This window comes from Aulonocara stuartgranti (genome assembly GCF_965226115.1).
Source record: "Aulonocara stuartgranti genome assembly, chromosome: 1".
In the NCBI taxonomy this organism is placed as follows: domain Eukaryota; kingdom Metazoa; phylum Chordata; class Actinopteri; order Cichliformes; family Cichlidae; genus Aulonocara; species Aulonocara stuartgranti.
The window spans coordinates 3,993,914-4,017,500 of record NC_138939.1 but is presented as its reverse complement, the minus strand read 5'-3'; the positions used below and the strand labels follow the sequence as shown (position 1 = coordinate 4,017,500).

General features: G+C 41.7%; 1 protein-coding gene across 2 annotated transcripts in view; it reads left to right on the top strand.

The window, feature by feature from the left end:
• LOC309714747 (neural-cadherin) overlaps nucleotides 1-23,587 on the top strand; it is a 335,326-nt gene that overhangs the window by 239,702 nt on the left and 72,037 nt on the right. For both annotated transcript variants that reach the window (XM_082547420.1, XM_082547421.1), the window contains exons 28-30: nucleotides 13,458-13,585; nucleotides 17,177-17,298; nucleotides 19,071-19,194. In XM_082547420.1, the coding sequence (XP_082403546.1) occupies nucleotides 13,458-13,585; nucleotides 17,177-17,298; nucleotides 19,071-19,194 (374 nt within the window). The remainder of the gene's footprint in view (nucleotides 1-13,457; nucleotides 13,586-17,176; nucleotides 17,299-19,070; nucleotides 19,195-23,587) is intronic.

Sequence of the window (23,587 nt, the reverse complement as noted above, 5' to 3'; positions counted from 1 at the left end):
CGTTGTGACAGGCTGCCTTTGGACGAGGGGTGTGTATTGTGGCTGTCCCAGCTGTGAAAGAAAAAAAAAGATTTGGGTGAGCAAAAATTGATATGAATCGTTTTCTGTGTGTGTATTTATAGGCTGGCTTCCTATTATTTCCATTTGACATTACAAATTTGACAAGTGTGGCACTGTCCTCGCTGCCCCTCCACCTGTCTGACTGACATTTACTTTGACATTGTCTGTACCGCTTGTCACCGCTTCACAGCGTGACCCAACGGTTATCCAATCTCTAATATACTTATTTACCTCAATGCACCTCTGTTACACACGGCTACAATGGTTGCGTCAAAGGCAGATTATGTGCCCTATTTTAATCAAGCACAACAAGTGCAAAGCAGTAGGTTCTCGGCACGACTGTGTGAGCATCTCTAAGCACACCTGCTATTTTGGTTCCCGTATGTGCAGCAGCTCAAAGCTCGTAGTGCTGAAAGAGTTGTGCCAATCACAGTGATGCATGGCAGCAACAGCTCAACAAATAAAGAAACAGCCTTTCCAGGAAATCATATTTTGAAATGTGCTTATTTGCTTTCTTGCATAAGGACTGGAAGCTACTCTCCAGAGAGAGACTGAACTATTTCTCGATGGGTTCACCGAGTGAGTTTTGGAGTCGCCGCTAGATTGACAGGCAAGTGAGAGGAACCAGGAAATCACTGCACCTGCCAAGATATCGTCCCACGCAAAACCCCAAGAAAACTACAATTACAGTCTCGACATTACAGGTGACACGAGTGGTATCAATCATCTGGCTCAAAACACAAAAAGAGTATTTTCCGAAATGTCAAACCATCCGTTTAACGACCCACGTTGCGTTTCTATATGTTGCTTGAAAGTCCATAAAATTTAATGTAATGTGCCTTCGAGTCTGGCAGCTTGACAGTTTTATTAGCGCTGCACATATAGCGGCTCTCTTAGCATCAGGATCCGGCGTGATCAGCAGTGCCGCAGTTTGACCTCGGCTGTTATTAGGAGATTGTTTGTTGCGGTAATGATTTGTGCCCAGTGAGATCAACAGTAAATGACAAACATGACTGCAAGCGTCAGACCTGCTCTGAGGTGCTCAGACAAACACACAAGACTGCTCTCCCACTCACAGACACACAAAGTGTTCCAGCCAGGGGGCTGCGCTTGTCCAATCGATAGACAAATTAACAACACAAATTAAATGTGTGCAATTACAATGCCCTTGCGGAATGAGCAAAGTTGGCCGGCAGGGAGTCAGATAAGGCTTGCCGAGAGTTTGTGTTTATTTCAACTTTTCTCTTGAACCAAGAGGAGCATATTGTCTCGACTTAATATAGATGTGTATTTGTTGATATTGTGCTGCTATCCCAAAGGAGGTCTGCGTGATGAATTAAAGCCATAAATACAAAAGAAAATGGATTGAGCGAACAGCAGCACACATAAATACACAGATTCGCTTTGGCATTACCTTCAATTTCCACAGCTATGTAGCAGCACCCCCCAGCCTAGCTCTACTGTGGCTTTCAAATGGGAACTGCTGCTGGATGTGGAGATCCAATATGCGTCGGCTGTGGGGCTAGCTAGCTAGCTGACAGATCGTTTATACAAGACGTTGTGTGCTATATTCTCGCTGTTTCGCCTGCTGATTTGTACACAGACTGACTTCTGTGGGAACATGTGTACATGCGACTGCGTTTGTGTGTTTGTGTGTGTGCGCGCCTTTTAGGAGGGGGGTTATGTGTGTAGCGGTGTGATTTGTAATGCTGTTTATGCAGTCCATATGCTCTCGCTGTGACTCCTGTGTATCCTCGGGCCGTCAGACGAGGAGGACATTTTTCATATTTAAGAGCCCCCCCCTCCACCTCTGTGGGAGTTCAAACCCGACTTGCACACAAAGCATACACTTTCTCGCCCTCTTAGTCTTTCTTTCTCTCACTCTCTTTGCCTCTTGTCGCTCTCAGAGTAGGAGGTAATGAATTACGTATGAGTAGCAGAAACGAAGCACGGTTATGTGGATGAGCCCTTTAAGAGCAAAGTCTTGTCTTAACCCCTGGTACACCCAGAGCATTTAAAAAGAGCGCTGGTCCCTGTGAAGATGTTCACATCTGGCCTGCCAGCCCGCTGCACTTCCTGCTAACCTCTCAATCCTTTTCTTCTTTTCCTAACCGGCTCTGTTTGTTTGTCTCTGTGTTACTCTTTCACTCAGTGGGCTTCTGTTTGCCAGAGCACCAAAGGAGAAGTTCAACAGTAGTTCTTATGCTACAGTTATGTTGGGAACAATAAAGATTTTTATTACTATGTTATTTTATCAGTGACAGATAAAATAGTAATAACTGCATATCCAGTGACTCTTTACTTAATAAGCAGAAGACAGCTGAGGGATGGAGTGTCTTCTTCACCTTGGTAGGTATATTCCTGGAGACGAAAGTAATCACACAGTGTGGTGTCTCACATCATTCAAGTGACCCGTGGTCTAATTTTTTCAGTGTAGCAGCCGGGACATTTGTGACCTCATAGATGATATCATACTCTTCCGTCAGCTCGCAACAATATCACCAGTTCCTACAATGTAGTTTATAAATAAACCAATAAAAATGCTTTAACCTCCTAAGACCCGAACTCATTCACGGCATGCATTTTTAATTTCTCTTTGATATTTGGGCATATTGGGACCTGATGAATGTAAAAACTACGGAGCCCCGCAGGGGACATGGGAGAAAAAAAAATTAAGACGGACTTTTGCGAGATCTCGCAAAACTAACTCGGGATCTCGCAAAACTTTTGCGAGATCTCGCAAAACTTTTAGCTGCATTCTTCGGACGCCGGCTCGAAGCCGACCGGGAGGTCGAGGCACGATGTGCCGGGAAAGCGGTATTCCTCCCGGTTGTAGTAGGTCGAGACCTACTACAGCCGACCTACAGAGGCGAGATCTCGCAAAAGTTTTGCGAGATCCCGAGTTTGTTTTGCGAGATCTAGCTGCTAGCTGTTAGCTTGCGGCCATATTATCTACCTCGGGAGTTCAGTCATGTGATCTGTGTGTGTGTTTACATCCCTCCGAGGGCCAACGCAACAGCTGCCTGTGAGAAAATACACACAGTCACAGCAAGACTTCAGACACAAAACCCCGAGGCTTTCATTATTATATCTGGAGACTTTAACCATGCCACACTGGACTCTACTCTGGCTGCTTTTCACCAGTTTGTGAATTGTCCCACAAGGAGCAACAGGACAATTGACCTACTGTATGCTAATGTGAGAGATGCATACAGAGCCACCCCCCTCCCCCCACTAGGGAAGTCAGACCACAACCTGGTTTACCTACAGCCACAATACACACCCCTCGTCCAAAGGCAGCCTGTCACAACGCGCTCCATCCGGAGATGGATCCCAGAAAAGGAGGATGCTCTGAGAGACTGCTATGACACCACAGACTGGGATGTGCTCCTGAGCCCACATGGTGAGGACATAGAGGGGGCGACACTGTCTTACAGACTACCTCAACTTTTGTGTGGACACAGTCGCCCCTGCTAAGACGGTACGGTGTTATCCTAATAACAAACCGTGGGTAACACAGGAAGTCAAAGCTGTCCTCAACATGAAGAAGAAGGCTTTCAGGAGCAAAGTGAAGGAGGAGATGAAAGCAGCACAGCGGGAGGTGAAACGCTGCCTGAGGGAAGCAAAGGACACCTACAGGAGGAAGGTGGAGCAGAAGTTGGAGAGGAACAATATGAGGGAGGTCTGGAATGGTGTGAAAACCATCACAGGCCACAACACCAAGAAAAGCACAGTGGGGGGGACTGTGGAGAAGGCAAACGAACTCAACAACTTCTTCAACAGGTTTGACCAGCCCACAACCCCCCCACCCTCACCCTCACCTTCACTACAGAGTCCTCTCCCCACTCTTCTGCCTCCCCCTTCCTGACACCATGACACCCCCCTCCTCCAATCCCTCTCTCAGCAGCAAGACACATCCCCCCCTCCCCTCCTCCCAAACATCTCCCAGTGTCACAGTGGATCAGGTCAGGAGGCAACTGAGGAAGCTTCGCCCCAGAAAGGCAGCAGGCCCAGACAAGGTGTGTCCTAGGATGCTTAAGGCGTGTGCTGCTGAACTTGGGGAGCCGCTACAACGAGTCTTCAACCTCAGTCTGCGACTGGGGAGAGTGCCCGCCCTATGGAAGACATCCTGCATCGTCCCGGTCCCCAAAAAGAACCGGCCCAATGAGCTGAATGACTTCCGACCGGTGGCACTGACGTCACATCTTATGAAGACTCTAGAGCGGCTCTTCCTCAACTTCCTCCGACCACAGGTACAACATGCCCAGGACCCACTACAGTTTGCATACAAGGCGGGTGTCGGAGTGGAGGATGCCATCCTGTACCTCCTACACAGAGCTCACTCACACCTGGATGGGGGAAAAGGCACGGTCAGGATCCTGTTTCTTGACTTTTCCAGTGCCTTTAATACCATCCGGCCCTGTATGCTTCAGGAAAAACTGAACAGGATGGAGGTGGACCCCTGCCTGGTGGCTTGGATCTCCGACTACCTCACCGACAGACCACAGTACGTCAGGCTGAAGGACATCACGTCTGACACAGTGGTCAGCAGCACAGGAGCACCACAGGGAACTGTGCTGTCCCCTCTTCTCTTCACCCTGTACACCTCTGACTTCTGCTACAACTCTGAATTATGCCATATTCAGAAGTTTGCAGATGACACGGCCATCATGGGGTGTATCTGGGATGATCAGGAAGAGGAGTACAGAAGTCTGGTGAGGAACTTTGTCGCATGGAGTCACACAAACCACCTGCAACTCAACACCTCAAAGACCAAGGAACTGGTTGTGGACTTCGGGAGGTCTAGAGCAGGTCCACTGCCGGTTCAGATAGAGGGGGAGGAGGTGGAGGTGGTCAACAAGTACAAGTACCTCGGGCTGTGGGTGGACAATAAACTGGACTGGTCATGCAACACAGAGCACCTGTATAAAAAAGCCCAAAGCCGACTGTACTTCCTCAGGAGGCTGAGGTCTTTTAACATCTGCAGGAAGCTCCTGAGGATGTTTTACCAGTCGGTGGTTGCTGGAGTACTTTTCTATGCTGTGGTGTGCTGGGGGAGCAGCACAGCAAAGAAGGACTCATCCAGGCTGGAGAAACTGATCAGGAGGGCTAGCTCTGTGGTCGGCATGAAGCTGGACACTCTGGTGACAGTGGCAGAGAAAAGGACATTAAAGAAAGTGATGGACATTATGGACAATGCCAGACATCCTCTGCACACGGCCATAAACAATCAGAAGAGTCTGTTCAGTGACAGGTTGCTTCTCCCCAAGACAAGAACTAACAGACTTAAAAACTCCTTTGTCCCACACGCCATCAAACTGTTTAACTCCTCTCTGGAGGGGAGAGGGAGGGGAAACAGGAGGACAAAGGAGGGGGAACAACTAAGCTGTAGTGCCTCTTCACCTCACTGTGCAATACCTTGTGCAATACTTTTTGTAAATAGTCAACAGTGCAATAGACTCAATACTTGAAATGTGCAATTCACTTGTATTTTATTTTTTATTCCTATTTATTCTATTTATCCCCTTTGTATATTTTATTTATATTTGTCTCTGTATTTATATATGTGTGTGTGTGTGTGTGTATATATATATATATATATATATATATATATATATATATATATAACAATTCTGTAACTGTAACTTCGGTCGTTGCTGTGCTTTTTGGAAGTCGAATTTCCCAGAGGAACCCACCCGAGGGATTAATAAAGTTCTATCTTATCTTATCTTATCTTATCTCGCAAAACTTTTGCGAGATCCCGAGATAGTTTTGCGAGATCTCGCAAAAGTCCGTCTTAATTTTTTTTTCTCCCATGTCCCCTGCGGGGCTTCGTAAAAAACAAAGAATTGCCAGATTTTTTTTTTTTTACCTAATTTTTGTTTCTAAGAAAAATGAGAGTCACATATGAGGATATTTGTTTAAAATTTTGATAGAACAATAACAGTATAACGTCCTCGTAAGTGGATATCAGGCCCTTGTAGAGCAAAATTGAGTATTTGGTCTAAATAACCCAAAGTGTGGTGTCCACAAGGTTAAATGAGCTTCAGTTCAAAAAGCCAAGATTCGAGAATGTTGTCAGAGATCAAAGATCGCAGAGGTTAACCATGGAGTGAAGCATCCACCTGTGCTGAAGCTTGTATGCCTGTGACAGCGGGTGCTGCACTAGATTTCCTAATTGCTTTTCCTGTTCAGGCTCCAGCTTTTCTCACATCCAGTCGGCAAGAGGAACGGCAGACTGTATATAAAAGACAGTTGTAGCCTCCAGGTCTCAAAATTGAAGTCAGTGGAAAAGTGCACTAAAATTTCGATTCTCTTTAATGGCATCCATGGGGTGACTCCTCTGGTTGCAAAAAAGAAATGTAATTGTTTGAAAGTCTGTGAGAAAACAAAACTATTACTCCTGACATTTTGAGTATATGGGATCATGTCCTAGTATGTCCTTTTTAGCAGCAAAAAGAATGCAAGGTGAAGGTGCTTTTATTGTGAAAGCGATCCAGGAAGTGAGGACAGTGGCCCAGGTTTGTAGCAGATTTTGGGAAACATCAGTGGTGAATAATCCTGACGTTCTGTGGTCGAAATAAACAAAAGGTATTCACACACGCTTTAATTGATGTTAGTTGCTCATTAACAAAAACAACAGAGAATAATTCAATCAAATAAAAATCTTGACTTCTGTGATGATTTTAAAAGATTAAAGCATTTTTTTGTCTGTTTTCTCTGCTCATTACTTTCTTCTCGCTGTTGTTTTGTTTGCATTTTCTGCCCATCTGTTGTCACCTTCTCTCATCTGCTACTTTCTCCCAGCTTTGTCTCTGCTGTCACTTCCCCCCTCCCACCATTACTTTTTCCTCATGTCCTCTCCTTGCGTTTTTCCTCCTCCTTTCCCCTCCCGCTTCTCTCCCATCCATGCTTCTTATTCCTTCTTTCCTTGTATTGCGTCTTCCCTGCGTTACTTTCTTGACACCTCTGAAGTTTGTTTTATTCTCCTGGGGAATGTCACGTCAGTAGGGTTGCCAACTCCCTGAAAAATAAATAAGGGACACCTCGTGGCCAGGGCCGGGCAACCCAGTTGTCTTCACCCTTCCCAGTGTGGTAGCTCTTTTTTTGTGTGTGAAATTATTTTTTAACCATTTGACTTGAATTTGATTTAAGCAGATGCATATTCTTTGTGATATGACCATATGGGAAACAAATGATCATTTAGCTGTTTATTTTTAGCTCAAAATGACAACATTAACACAGTAAAACAGGTCTCTTTCTTAAACAGAAGCCTGTCATGCTTAGCTTTTGAGGATATAAGTAAATCTTTCTTTAAAAGAACTCTGTCCTGCTTAACTTAAAATTATATAAATTAATAGAAAACAATAGAACAAAATCATTCTTGTAACTGTGCACATTTAGTGCATTTAGTACAACTGGCTTCAGTTGAGGTATTATTTCAGCTTTTCTAAAGCTAATCAGGTTTGTAAACCCGCTTGTTCCCATGATTACACATCATAACTCATCATCATTATTCACCTATGTATTACTTTTATGTATTAGTGATCTATTTGTTGTAATCATCTATCCTTGCAGTTGTTTATTACACAAAATAAGTTATATTATCACACTTCTGGCCACATAGCGCTGATATTCACTGCACATGCCCATATTAACCTTAACCAGAGGGTTTAAACAACAAACCAGTGTTTACATACCATATCTGCTTCTGCCGTGGCCTGGTGGACAAGAAATTGGTTAAGGGTTCCCCGAGCTTTCACGCCCCTCATGTTCTTCATGTGCCCACCACTAGAAGCATGCCTATGGAAAAAGTGCGCCGGCACACAGTGCAGTGTGCTTTAAAGGTGTTATGGTGTATTTTCCCAGCCAGGTGTTTCCCTTTTCCCATTCCTCCCAGTACTTTTGCAGCCTATTTTTCTTTCTCTGGGCGAACAAACATTGCTGCTCTAATGCTGGGCTTACACTGTGTGATTTTTGGCCCATTTTGAGCCAATTTTTGAGTCGTGCGACCGATTTGGTGATCGGCCCGATTTTGGCCTTCATCGTGCATCGTGTAGTATACGTGGGGTAACGAGAAGCGATTAACACCTCGAGCAGCTCCCGATCATCAATCGCTCGTGAGCCGCTCACACTGCTCACGCGCAAACACGTAAACGTCGGTGAAAAAGACGGCGCAGCACGGCTGTGCAGCGTGTGATCTGGACACAAGCGATGGAGGCACAACTTGTAGAACTTTGGAAAGCTCATCCGAGCCTTTTCGATGTGGCATCACAAAATTATCACGACCACAACAACCGTGAAAATAGTTGGATTTACATGCTGCTCATTCACAGCTGCCTGATCATGTTTTTCATTAGCAATTTAGCAAAGTTGATGGTGGTGGTGTGTCTGTGTGAGTGAAAGACAGAGAGAGAGAGAGAGCGACAGATTTTCTGTTATAACCTTCATGTTATGGAGGCACAGTGTGAGCACTCAGGTCGCATCAGAGCATCGGGCCGTATAGTGTGAGACCTGCATCGTGACCTACCAACTTCTAACCCCTGTGAGTCAATCGTGCAGTTTGAGCAGGAGCTGAATAATGTGACTGAAAATCGCACAGTGTCTGCCCAGCTTTAGGTGTACTGTCGTCCGAGACTTGCACCGCAGTGTCGGCGTTTGTTTCCCTGTTGGCCATGCTTGTTGTTGTGGTCATCTGTTGTCTTCCGGTATTTTCTCCGTAAGCGACCTTTCCTCGACCAATGAGATGAGCGGTAATCTGAATTGTCATACTCGAATTGTCATAAGTGTGCTGTCAGCTCATTGGTCACAAAGCAGGAGAGGGGCTGGGAATTATGCTTTCAAACAAAGCGTTAATTCCATTAACATTTATAGACTACTTTTGATTCTCACTGTATTACGGGACAAAGTGCGTCCCTTATTAGCTCAATACGGGACGTGTACTTTTGTTTCTAAATACGGGACGATTCCGTATTTTAAGGGACGGTTGGCAACCCTACACGTCAGTCCTGACAGGTAGGCTTCTTGGCAGCGGCGGACAATCAGCTGGTCAATCTGCAGTTGAGCTTGTTTTGGGTGCCTGTTTATGTGTGCACTTTTCTGCACCTGCCTCCACCTGTGTGTGTGTGTTTGTTTGTTTTTTAATACATTCACAAACTGTTTTTCTGTTAGGTTTATGCAGGTGTCCTTTTCTGGCTGTCACTGTATTACCAGCTTGGACTTATCTGGATGCTGCAGTGTTGGAGGGTTTGGGGTGAGCATTGGCATAAAGATAGATTCAAGATAAGAAGAAATTCCCCTGAGGGTGGGGATGGGGCAGTCTGAAGAATTGCAATTGAAAGACTTAGATATGCGAGATAAAGAAGAAAAAAAGTTGAAGGGTCCCAAGCAGGACAGTAAATGAGAAGGGAATGAATGAGGCAGCTTAAATGTCGGGGAATGAGCTGAGCCTAAAGAGAACAATGTACAAGTTAAACAAAGGAGGAAAGCTCTGACTTGAACTGATATATTGAATTTACTCTGTTCTTTTTGGTGAATTGTCTGGCCTTGGCCAAAGTATTAAAATTAATTGGATCATTCTTGAAGTGTTGCATCTACTCATCCTGCAGCTCAATGTCCAGGAAATTGAATGGGAGTTGAGAGGAAAAGAGAGGCCAGCAACAAACTTGCTCTAGCTGACTGCGGTTTGAAAAATGAAAGTGCCAGGGCTTTGTTTTTCTTTTTTCCTATATGAGAGGTAGCGTAATGAAGAATGGGGCTCTCATCACAAAGCCACATCTCAGGCTTGGCAAAGCAATTATAAAAGACCAGCTTATCATGTGCTCACTAGGACCGAATTTCAACAAGTCCTCCAAATAAATAATGATATTGGTCGTTCAGAATGGCCTGTGCAAGCGTTCCACTTTAAACATGTGGAAAGGCCAGTGTGGCTATGGCTGACCTACAGGAAGCTGAAAAGGAGAGTTTGACTCTCTCTTGGTATGTATGTGTTTCTTTAGGTTTCACTTTCAGCAGCTGGTTTTACCCACTGTTACCTAACGGAGACAGGTACTATAGACTGAAATGTTAATACAGCTAAACTACAAAAATAAATAGGTTACTTTATTTGCATCTATTATGTGGAAGACAAATGTTGCATACAGTATTTTATTTTGAATGCCAGCTTTCCAATCTTTTTCATTAAGCAGTCTATACAATAAGCCAAATGCATCTTCATTAATTCCTTTTTAAAAACTGTTATTTAAGCAGCTCTGTCTGGTAATGATGGTGTTCAGCAGGGATGCAACTGTAGATCAGGACTTATTTTTATGAGCTGTACAATTCTTTAGATGTTGACCGCAAACTGGAGTCATTCTCCGTTGGTGAGGGACATGCTGTGCAGAACCCATATAAAGTGAGATATCAGGTCACCTCTTGCACTCTTTAGGTTTAGGAAAAGATTGTAGAAAGAAAAAGACACTTTTAGAAGGGAGCTGACAACACACTGAAAAACAAACCTATTGAATCTCCTCAGTAAAATTGGTAAAACCGTTTGCATTTGATTTTTTTTTAGTATATTTTGGACCATGTTTTCAGTAAAGAGTACCCAGACCTAACAGCTAACATACATGCTAATGTCAAATGTAATGTCTAACATTTCTCAATAAATTACACAACTAATAACGTTAGCTCTTAATCTCTTTGCAGTGATAACTGAGGAAACATCCTTCTGAATTATTTTGACTATTTTTTCTTCATTACACCGTAACAATGTGGCAAGTTGGTGCAGGTGAAAAGCAAATGTTAAAAGTTGCTATACCAGGAATTTAACCAAGAACTAATAGTTCAATTCCCAATGCTGTTGGCTTTTGTGCCCATGTGAGATACACTGTAACCAATTAGCTATCTGGTTACTCCCAGAGTTTATTTTTAACACTACAGTTAATGAGTCTCACTATATTAATGCAAGGATGGTCATCAACACACCGCCACTCTACATTCATGGTGTCAGACACGTAGCTACTCGACAAAGCCATCGTCTATCATTGTTCATCATCATTGCTAACAACTCTACTTATTTAAGGGGAAACTTAGGTTTGTTACAAAAAATCAGACACAGGCTCCAGATGTAGATATAAAATGTATTGTAACATTTGTAAAATGTATTTACACTTATTAAATATTATATATGTCATTTTCTGACAAACATTACTTGTGTTAAAAAGAAGAAGAAGAATCTGCATGGGTTGCATTGAACTCTCTGGCATCTTTTCAGTGATAATGTTTCTGCACACAAACATTAAAATAATCACATCTGAATACATGTCATAAGTGAGGCTGATAAAAAAATAATAAAATAAAAACAGTGCTGCACAAAAGCACGGTAAAAAGTGAAAGCTGTCAGTAGAAAGCAATGGTGACTTATTTGAAAGTGGCACAATGTAAAATGTCAGTTACCGTGAAGAAGTTAATGAAAGAGTGAAGCAAGTCAGGAGGTAAAAGACACAGACAGGAGATGAAAGAGTGCTGATAGGCAGACTGACATCGCAAGAAATGCAGCAAGAGGGATGACGAAAGCAGAGCTGAAGTCAGACACACACAGCGGATTGAAGAGCGCTAAGAAGGGAATTTGATTTTTGTCAGCCTCTTTTGACTTCAAACTTCAACTGACTGCAGCGTGAAGACAAATGTCAGAGTGCAGAAGTTGTGAAATCGATGCCAGAGTTTTTTCTGTCTTAATTATAATTCTAACATATACTGAAAGTACTTCACTTCGCCAGACTCGGAGTTAACAGAGAAAAGCCAAATGGGAGTATTCTAAATGAACCCTAAGAACAAATGCTTTAGTTTAAATTAAATACCTAATTCTGGCAGTGGGTGTGTGGGATTGTAGCTTAAGAGGGGGGGGGGGCAGTGGGTAAAACTGGGAATAATAAGTTGTTGGACATGAACTGTGACGGCCTATTATTATTTTTAATTGAATATAGCCAACAGAGACATGCTGCCGTATTGACATGAGCCATAATTTCAAAACATAATTACGACATATTTTGTGAAGTCGCTGCAGTCACATTTGTAACTCTTTTCACTAATTTCTAATTGGATCGTACTCTTCATAAGTTTTTTTTCTCACCGCTGGAAAGTGGAAGTGCAGACTGTGGACTAATGGGACAGTAAAAAAGTTCTTAATGTGATGATCAGCTTCATAAGAGTCATGCACGAACTTGACCTACTTTTCACGAGCAATGTCAGAGACAGTATATAAAAGAAGGCGGTAGCTATGGTGGCATCACCCTCTGGTTTAAATGTGTTATGATCAGCAACATCCTGGATTTCTTAGAGCCAGAAGTGACCATATCAGCCAAGTGTAGCGAGTTTTATAGTGTTCCATATAACTTGTACACAGTTTAGTGATTCATATTAGGTGGTGGGGGGACGTCTAGCTGAAGACACCAGCTATAGCTATCTGTATCAGGAGTTACCTGCCAGTCAACACAGCCACACCTCTGTGAATTCAAACTTTACAACTGGATTGGTTATATATGTAATTTAGTGTATTTTTAAATGAACCTCTAGTGCTCATTTCAGGAAATGTAGTTTTGGATACTGCTTCACCCAGAAGTTGCCATTTGAACATTAGAAGTGATAGGAACGACGATGAAATGACCCAGATTTATCCGTTTGCCTTAATGAAAACAGACCCCGGAGACTCTTTGAACACTGTTGGAACCATTAGAGGCCTAAAAATACTTCAATGAGTGGATATATCGGAGACCTTTTTCCACTGAGTCAATAAATTGACATTTAGAAAGTCGTGGGTGAGAGTTCTGATGCAGACTAAGTACAAGCTGCTGTTACGTGAACTAAGAAGTCCCTTCAGTCCCACAGTATAAGCAGATGTTTAGTGTTCACTGTTATGTGTCAGCATGAACTTTTGAAGTTCGGCATGCGTGATGATGGATTGCCAATGCCGGTCGGTCTCTTATTTCCTTACACATGGTGCAAAGCACACAGGCAGTCTTAACCACTTCATTAACTTTTAATTTCCCATTTGAGTAAGTCAGAAAATAGAATGTAATAACTTTTGTCTGATGTTTGTTGACTGCCATGAAGAAAAAAACTAGATCACAGCAGCCTCTGTGCAATAATCCTCATTAGAGCAAATATACAGAGACAATATTGGCAATTTGGTACATTATGTTGGGGTGCATTCTTTAATAAATAACTTTTCATACACCACTTAATTCTTTGGCATACATTATTCTGTTACAGTGGTTTTGCTGCTGTTTTCGAGACTTCAGTACCAGCACCAGATTGGTTGTCAACAGAGCTAAAAAGTGCTCATATTGCAGCTCTGAAAACTAATTTCTCAACTCACCCCTCACCTATCATCCCTCTCGTTTTCTTTCTCTGTCTAGAGCTAATAGACGGGACCCCCACCTTGAAAATCAACCATGGCTCGGGCACAGTGGTGCTACAGTTGCCAGGCAACGTGAACGTGGCAGACAGGCGGTGGCATCGGCTGGATGTCCGCAGCAACAGCAAGGTGGGTCGCTCTCTCCATTTAACAGCAGCCATCATCTATTTAGCAAATAAGTTCAAATAAATTCACATCGCACTGAAAAAAATTTTTTTTTTATCCAGTTTTAATGAGATTGTTTTTGTTTTACTTTTAAAGGCACATCTAATATTTTCATGTATTCAAAACACATGGATTTTTCTTTCTTGAATATAATTTGTTCTTACCTTTACCATACATTGCATTCACCTTCTGCAATCATGTATAAATGTCACTGTCTTTGCATTAGGGGATATGATGCAGTAAGTAAGCTGCTCCTTTAGTTGTGCAGATTGTGAGTAACAAGCCTACAGGTCATTTATTTAGGTAACATTAGCACCAGAGTGATTCTGGATCTTTGGCCCACGTGCTAAGTGATGAATCAACCCAATGTTGGTTGAAATATACTGGCTGCTTTACTTTGTATATACATATAAATGCATGCAATGTGTTATTAATCTTGGATAAAACGACAGTAGTGCGGTCATTTTTTAAAAACTTACCAGAAATGTATTGCACAAGATAGTTAGCAGTTTTACAGGAACACCCTGCTAGTCTGCTCAGCTGTGATTGTAAAGCTCGGAGCTGAAGTCGCTCTTCTGGTTAAAATATGTGATGCACACTTTTGAAATTACCCCAAACATCAGATAAGAGCCCAGAATAGTCCACTAACATTCCTTCAAAATGTCCTTGTATTTAGAAGATTTAAATTGGTAATTTCTTGGGAATACTTGTTAATTTCTTAACATATAAATGCACATGACAAGTGCCATTCAAGTTGGAATTATTGTTAATTGTTTGACAGTCCAAAATAAAGACTACATGGCCAGCAGGAAGGGGATGGTCATAGCTGGACCACTGATTGTGCCAGAGTCTATAAGAAGGTGACTCTCTGGCTCCCCTGAATAGTAACCTCAGTAAACACTTATACATTTATGGTCTCATTTGCTAGTTTAAAGTTTTATTTTATAGAGCATTAGTGCTCATTGGTTAAATTATTCCCCCATTTAAAAATAAAATACATAACAAAAAAGTGTCCCCATATCTCATCGAGAGGGAGAGACCAAAAATATTGACACTGAAGCTCTAACATGGGAGTTCATTGTTTTATAGGCCATGTCTCTTTTTTATTTACAGTCTTTGGGCCAAAAAATTTACACCATGTCAAACTTTTGAACTGAATGTTCTTTCTGGTATATTTGATAAAGCTGCTGATTTGTATGTATGATCTCAGAGATGAGGTTATATATTTAGTATATGTCCTAGACTTTAAGCATCGCCCATTCGGCTCCACGCAAACCTTTTTAATATTGTTATTTTCCAGGAATCTAAATGGGGAAGACGTCGTGATTAAGTATTATAAAACTGTCTGCAGTGTAGAGTACAAAGGAGGATAATTGCAGACAGATGATTGCAGTAGCCCTCTTGCAACATCTTCTGCCCCAAATAATTGCAAGTTAATTAAATTAGTGTGAAATTGGACTAAATCTTTATGTTGTTAAGATTATTCCGCATATTATTCGCCTGTCGTATATCAATGACAGTTCCTGCTTCTATTATTAGATGCTGTGACATAATGAAAGCTGCAGTGTCACTGTAGGCTTTGGGCGCCTGGCTGCATCTCAGCCTTCTTTCATCCTAGCATCCCACTTCAGTACCACTTTAGAGCACTTCAGTAAAAGCACAGGACTGAGTCACATTTTTTTACACACACGGCCAGTGTGAAGCCTTTTCATATTCAGCTCCATCAGAGGCCTCTCGAAAACCTAAAATTGAATAATTACACTTATGTCACCCTTAATTTATAAATGGCTTAATTTAGCTCATTACTCAAAGACCTGCAATGTTCCACAGACCGCCCTTCAAAAGCACACTTATTACGCTGCCTTGAGTTCAGATTATAAGAAAGGAGACGCCGTTAGAGAGCGTTCACTCTCGCTACTCACTAGTGTGACTAAAATTTGTGTCTCATTTATGGCTTTTGCCAAACTATTCAATTCGGTAGAAAACACCAATTTTGTTCACTGTTTTTTTTTAAAATTTCTTTTGAATGAAAGGAAAACAGCTTCAGGCTCAGCTTCCCATCACCACACGTACAAACACAGGGAAATTTGTTCGATATTGAGAATGACAGCAGCCAAAGGAAAGCATGCAGTGAGACTTTCGGGTAATGCGATAGCATTATTCGGAATCGCGTGAACACTAGAATGCATTCAGACTTTTGTTATTACAGCGAGGATTATTCTGCACCACAATGGTATTATTCTAAATCACATGTGAATCTATTCATTTGTCCTGAATAGTCAGCTGCGGCTTATCCAACCTGGTTGTGTGACAGCATGAGATCCAAAGCAGGAAGGACAGAGCTGTTGTTGGGAGATTTACTCTGTGATTCAGCAGCCAAGAACCAAGAGCAGTGTTTTTGTTTTTTTGTTTTCTTCAAATTAAGTAACATTTGTGAAAATGATAGATCCAAAGAACCATTGTTTCGCTGTCCTTCGTTAAGAATCACATTGATAAATAAGTAAACCACGGTCTGCTAACAGGAACATGACTTGATTAAACTAAAATAAATTATTTACATAAAATCTGCAGCGTTAGCTGTTGATACAGAGTTTGTATTCATGTTTAATCATGCAAACACGTACTGTTTACGTTACTTTATCGCTGCATGTAAACCCTGTTTTAAAGTGAAATTATCATTATTATTATTAATGATGTAAATATGAGAAAAAACGTGCCAAAATCATACTCGAATGAATGATGTAGGCATCATATTTGGAATCTGTTTTCACACAGAGGTGATACCAGCAGGTGTAGAAACAAAACAACACATAAATGCTGTTCTATGCTGCCTGGTGTGTTTGTTAATCATCTGTAGTGAGTGTTATCCAAATCACAGAGTATTCTTCTTTTAACTGATTTATAACTTTCAATATCTGACAGAAAATAGAATTGGTATTACCAAGCATAATGACATTTTTTCTGTGTGTTCCTGACGTATGTCTGAAAGCTTTTATCGTGGATGTGTGAAAAGTAAGTTAAAGGTGTTGTTTTAGCACACTGATGACTGAAACTGTGCTGGCACATACGGGCTTTTTATCCAGCCGAGTAATTATAATGATTTCAGCGCCAACTTTTTTGGAAGGTTAAGGCAATGGACCAGATTTCCCCCAAAAATTATTTTCAGCCCTCTTACATGCTTTATTCTTTTTTTTCCTGTGATGTGAGCCATCGGGTAGCTGTGTGTTTGGGTTAAAACTTTACTAATTACCACAGGAAGGAGGAGGCATGTTTACTGAGAGGTAAACAGCAGATGGAATAAAGAGTCTAGTTAACTGGAATAAGCTGCTGTGGCTTCTGCTTAATCGCATTCTTGTTAAGGCAAGTCCACATGTTTAAGTTGTCATGCAGCAGAGCAGTGCAGCATGCACTAATGAAAGAAATATGAGTCAGATGCCGTTCTCACCATGGTAATAATGCTGAAAGTACGCTCGTTACAGTTCAGAGAAATGACTTATTTGTGATTTATTGAAGCATTATTTGAGTACATCGTGCGCTGGTTTGTTTTCTCTGCAGGAAGTACGTTTCACCCTGGATCGATGCTCAGGGGCAGCGGTGAAGGAACTGGTGGGTAGCTGGTTGACCTCTCAAGACCACTCTTCCTGTGAAGTGATGGGTGTTACGCCTAACACCGACAGGTAAAAAGAAGCACCTGAACAGATGCGTGCACACCACAGACTTTCTCACTGCCTCAGACTTGGTTTGCTTGTAATTTGGCCCATGTGTTAGCAGGCTACCATTTTTCAACAAGACTGCAAAAAAGAAAAAGTGTCCTTCAAAGTTCGATTCTGCTGCTTTCATGGTGGCTTGATTCTACTTCTGAATGCTCCCCAGCAGTGGTTGGTTGTTAGTGCTGGGTGACCGTCTCCACCGAAGAAAAAGCTAAATCGCAAACATTTGCAGTTTCTTTAAGTCTTGTCACTTTGCATGGTGAAAGTTACAGCTGCGTTGGTCATTTATTTTATAATGAGAACTAAATATTACGCTGTAAAATGAACGTATAGCCGGATGAGACTGTATGCTCTCTCTTTGCCATAAAACCTCAGAATTATTTTTGCAAAAGTAACAACGAATTTAACCCAAAAAGAAATTATACACCAGATTTAATAGAAACTGTTTGTGTTGTCTTTTATGAGTTTATATACAGAACATGTGATTAAAAAAACAAAAACATATTTGTTTCATGATAAAAACTATGAAAATCTACCAGTAAGCTTTATTGTAATTGTAAAAATGATAATTATTCAAAACTATTTGGCTCAGTGTCACAAAATCTACAACATTTACATTTAAGAAAATGCGACATCCCATTGTTTATATGGGATGTCGTATGCATATATACATTTAAGCCACAGACCTTTTTTGTGCCACAGACCAGTTTAATGTCAGACAATATTTTCACGGACCGGCCTTTAAGGTGTCGGCGATAAATATAACAAAATAAAATGATACGACCAAGACAAAAATTGTGGTATTTTGTAAATATAATAATAAACGTGAATTCACTTTATTAGCAGCGTCCTCCTGAAATGCGGCAACAACATTGAGAGTAACATCCTCCTCTCTGCCCCTTAATGCTCTCTGGTCGCTATGGTAACGCGTAAATATTTCTTTAAAAATATTAAATATTTTTTTAAAAAGACACAACTACAACACGGGAAAACACCCAGAGAAACCGAGTTAACGATAAAAACCCTGAAAACCATAAATTTCACACCCGAACCTCAGCTCTCGTGGCCTGGGATCAGTCCGTGGCCTGAGGGTTGGGGACCGCTGATTTAAGGAACTGCAAATGTAAAGAACTGTCCAAAGTTTTGCAGTTAGCGTTGCAGCCCCATAGACCATCGAAGTATGGTATTAATATTAACAACTAATTTTACTGTTTGGCTGTAATTGTAGTGCTCTTATCAGCGTTCTATGTTTACCAAATGATTGTTGCCATTCCCCTGCGTCTGCCTGCTGTTTGGACGGGGTTGTAGCCCCAAAAACATTAACTTAGATGAAAAATACTCTTGCTGCTGGACAACGAACGTCTATCCTCTGAGATTCTTCCACAGACTGTGGATACTCGTGACAACACCGACAATCAGAGATGGAGAATAAGATTGTTGTTGTTGTTTTAGAGCAGCAACTTCTCTTTCATAAAGAGACAGAAAAAGAAAATAAGGGGCATCCAGAAAAGTAAAAACGCCACATTTTAATTAGGCGACTTAGCAGAATGAACCAGCAGATTTTGTTTGCTGATAACATGTTCGATTTCCTATTTTGAACTGCAAACGGCTGATTAAAATAAGACTGTTAAGTGCTAAAGCAGCAGGTTCAGGCTCTTTCTCATTGCTGCAAAGTCTTATAGTTTTCTGTTTCATCCTTCCTTGCTTTTTGAATGCTTCTGTCACGCTGTGTGTTTTAGACACCTGAACATGAGTCAGGTGCTTCAGCTCGGCGGTGTGAACGAGGACATCCCATACATCTACCCCCAGCTTCAGCACAAACACTTCACCGGCTGCGTCCGTAACCTCATCGTGGACAGCAAGGTAACACACTTTATAATACAATGGCACGCACGCACACCCATACATAACCACACAACCATTAGCACACCAGTATGCAAGCAAAGTTAAACTCACACCTGCACTCCAGCTGATAAATGGATTAATAACAGGCTTCGACATTCACAGTCCCCTTGTGCCATGTGAGAGATGGGTTTTTATGCTTTTAACTGTAATCTCAAAGAAATTTCAAATGTTACACACATGCACTTTAAGAGTGAAATGGAATATGAACCTTTCCCCTCCTACCCAGTCTGACATCAAATCGAGACTTTCAAGTAACCAGCTCTGCCGGAGTTAAAAAGTCAAGGACTCTATACTCAGCCATGACAATCTGAGCCCAGCCCCAACAAAATCCAAATCATTTCTGTATGAACACAGGCTTCTCTTATGATAGCCTCGTGTGAACCTGCAGTCTTCTGAAGCCTGAAATTTTGGTTAAAATTGCACGTTTTGCTACAATTTTTGGTTATGAATCAAATAAAGCTGTGACTGCTAAATTTTGCTCCTGTCCATCTAAAACTGCTGAGCCTCGGCTGCTTTAACTGGTATTTAGACATAAATGTCAGGCTTTTCAGACTGGATTGCCAAAGATTGTGTGAGATGTGGGTTCCCTGATAATCAAAACTCACATGGCAGAAAATTAGAAATTAAATGGGTCTGCTTGGAAGATGTTTGACTTTCAGCTCCAAATAGGTTATGTGTTACCTATTAAACTTTTTTAAATTACCTTTGTTACTCGCTGCTTGTGATAATGTCACATTCTCACTCTGCATCTGTTCAATAGTGGCATTTATGATTCAGACTTCGTTTAAACTGTCCTCCACAGTTAGATGTGTTTTCAATCTGGTGGAAAAATGTCATCAGAATTTTGGGCAATATTGTCTTAATATCTGAAGGTAACAGGGGGCATAGGATACTTGGGTAGGGTGGTGCAGACAAGGATTGTGGAGTGTGTCTCACATGTGCAACTGTTGGGTAGTGCTAGTCCATCTCTATCATGGCATGTCTTCAGGTGCTGAAGGGTGCCCCAGGTTGTAGATGGCTTGTTTACCTTGGGAGGCCTGTGTTGTATTCAAAGGGTGAGCAACTAAACTCTTAACACCAACCGACATCTTCGTTGCGCCCTGCTGGAAGGAGGTGGGCCAAACTGATCCAGAGACGAGCACAACTAGAGGCATCTGTTAATAACCACCACAGTTAAACTTCCTCTGTATAGATTTTGTTGGTAGCAGACCTTTCATCATCTTTCCTGGAGGTGAAGCTAACTTGGATTGAGTTTGGGGTTAGTGGAGGTAAAGCTGTAAAGAAAAGGTGTGCACTTGATTTCTAACATTGTATAAAAGATTTACATAGGCAACTTGTTCTCTCATATTGGTTTCTGGGGTATGCAATAATGTGAGGGTGTCGGCTGCCACCTTGTTAGTGGTCAGATGTTACCATATTTAGATAATACGGTAGCTATGGTTGCTGGCTAACGTAGCTAGTGCAGCTAGCTAATGTAGCTAGTGCGGTTAGCAAGCTGCATCACACAGACAGACAGCCATGTTATGTGTCAGATAGCTCTCAGTCAGTTCAGTGACTCCAGTAAAGAGAAGCAATCCCTAAAAATAGCCATTCACCTATAGCAGCCAATCAAATCATAGCTTTGTAACAGGGAAGTCTGCAGGTAGACTCACTTTTGTAGGCAGTTTCAATGTCCATTAGGGGAACTTTGCAGTTGTGGCACTTTGGCGTGTGCGTCAGAGGTTACCGTTTGGACAAAAGGAAAGACTCACTTTAAAAACAAAGGAAATAGTAATTTCTTTATTCCAATTATCCTTTTTATCTTTTTTCATGATTGCTGGAAGCCAACAGTGTTTTTAAAATCAAATAAAATCACCCAGTTCTGTTTTGACTGCATGTTGCAATCTGCTGCAGCTAGGGTTGCCAACTCCCTGAAAAATAAATAAGGGACACCTCGTGGCCAGGGCCGGGCAACCCAGTTGTCTTCACCCTTCCCAGTGTGGTAGCTCTTTTTTTTGTGTGTGAAATTATTTTTTAACCATTTGACTTGAATTTGATTTAAGCAGATGCATATTCTTTGTGATATGACCATATGGGAAACAAATGATCATTTAGCCATTTATTTTTAGCTCAAAATGACAACATTAACACAGTAAAACAGGTCTCTTTCTTAAACAGAAGCCTGTCATGCTTAACTTTTGAGAATATAAGTAAATCTTTCTTTAAAAGAACTCTGTCCTGCTTAACTTAAAATTATATAAATTAATAGAAAACAATAGAACAAAATCATTCTTGTAACTGTGCACATTTAGTGCATTTAGTACAACTGGCTTCAGTTGAGGTATTATTTCAGCTTTTCTAAAGCTAATCAGGTTTGTAAACCCGCTTGTTCCCATGATTACGCATCATAACTCATCATCATTATTCATCTATGTATTACTTTTATGTATTAGTGATCTATTTGTTGTAATCATCTATCCTTGCAGTTGTTTATTACACAAAATAAGTTATATTATCACACTTCTGGCCACATAGCGCTGATATTCACTGCACATGCCCATATTAACCTTAACCAGAGGGTTTAAACAACAAACCAGTGTTTACATACCATATCTGCTTCTGCCGTGGCCTGGTGGACAAGAAATTGGTTAAGGGTTCCCCGAGCTTTCACGCCCCTCATGTTCTTCATGTGCCCACCACTAGAAGCATGCCTATGGAAAAAGTGCGCCGGCACACAGTGCAGTGCGCTTTAAAGGTGTTATGGTGTATTTTCCCAGCCAGGTGTTTCCCTTTTCCCATTCCTCCCAGTACTTTTGCAGCCTATTTTTCTTTCTCTGAGCGAACAAACATTGCTGCTCTAATGCTGGGCTTACACTTTTGAGTCGTGCGACCGATTTGGTGATCGGCCCGATTTTGGCCTTCATCGTGCATCGTGTAGTATACGTGGGGTAACGAGAAGCGATTAACACCTCGAGCAGCTCCCGATCATCAATCGCTCGTGAGCCGCTCACACTGCTCACGCGCAAACAGGTAAACGTCGGTGAAAAAGACGGCGCAGCACGGCAGTGCAGCGTGTGATCTGGACACAAGTGATGGAGGCACAACTTGTAGAACTTTGGAAAGCTCATCCGAGCCTTTTCGATGTGGCCTCACAAAATTATCACGACCACAACAACCGTGAAAATAGTTGGATCTACACTGCTGCTCATTCACAGCTGCCTGATCATGTTTTTCATTAGCAATTTAGCAAAGTTGATGGTGGTGGTGTGTCTGTGTGAGTGAAAGACAGAGAGAGCGAGCGACAGATTTTCTGTTATAACCTTCATGTTATGGAGGCACAGTGTGAGCACTCAGGTCGCATCAGAGCATCGGGCCGTATAGTGTGAGACCTGCATCGTGACCTACCAACTTCTGACCCCTGCGAGTCAATCGTGCAGTTTGAGCAGGAGCTGAATAACGTGACTGAAAATCGCACAGTGTCTGCCCAGCTTTAGGTGTACTGTCGTCCGAGACTTGCACCGCAGTGTCGGCGTTTGTTTCCCTGTTGGCCATGCTTCTTGTTGTGGTCATCTGTTGTCTTCCGGTATTTTCTCCGTAAGCGACCTTTCATCGACCAATGAGATGAGCGGTAATCTGAATTGTCATACTCGAATTGTCATAAGTGTGCTGTCAGCTCATTGGTCACAAAGCAGGAGAGGGGCTGGGAATTGTGTTTTCAAACAAAGTGTTAATTCCATTAAAAGTTATAGACTACTTTTGATTCTCACTGGATTACGGGACAAAGTGCGTCCCTTATTAGCTCAATACGGGACGTGTACTTTTGTTTCTAAATACGGGACGATTCCGTATTTTAAGGGACGGTTGGCAACCCTAGCTGCAGCTACTAATTTAAATTAAGTGAGAGAAGTGAACAACGGGTAGTAGCGTATTTTTGCTGGACCATTTCAGGGAAGTTATTCAAATGTTGGAGTGGAAGATTTTGACTAAATGCACACTTTTATTAAAAAAACATCACAGGAAATTTATGTGGACAGGCCTGGTATGCTTTTAAATGCAGATGAGCAAAATAGTTTTTCTCCTGCTGATTCCGCTTCCATCGCATTATGCCAGCACTGCGTATGATGGATTTCTTTCTTAGAGTTAAAGCACATAAGCCCCACATAATGGACGTGGAGGAGATCATATTTCTAGGTATAAAACGGAGATTGGTTTGTACAGTTTAAGATTATATTCTAAATAATTTATGAAATTATATTTCACTAGTCATAACAGAGTATATTATATGGCTCAGTGTTGAGAGAATTACTGTGAGACTGCTGTTCATCATTGTCTGGATTATGGTCACTCTCTAATGTGCGTGTGTGTGCGTGTG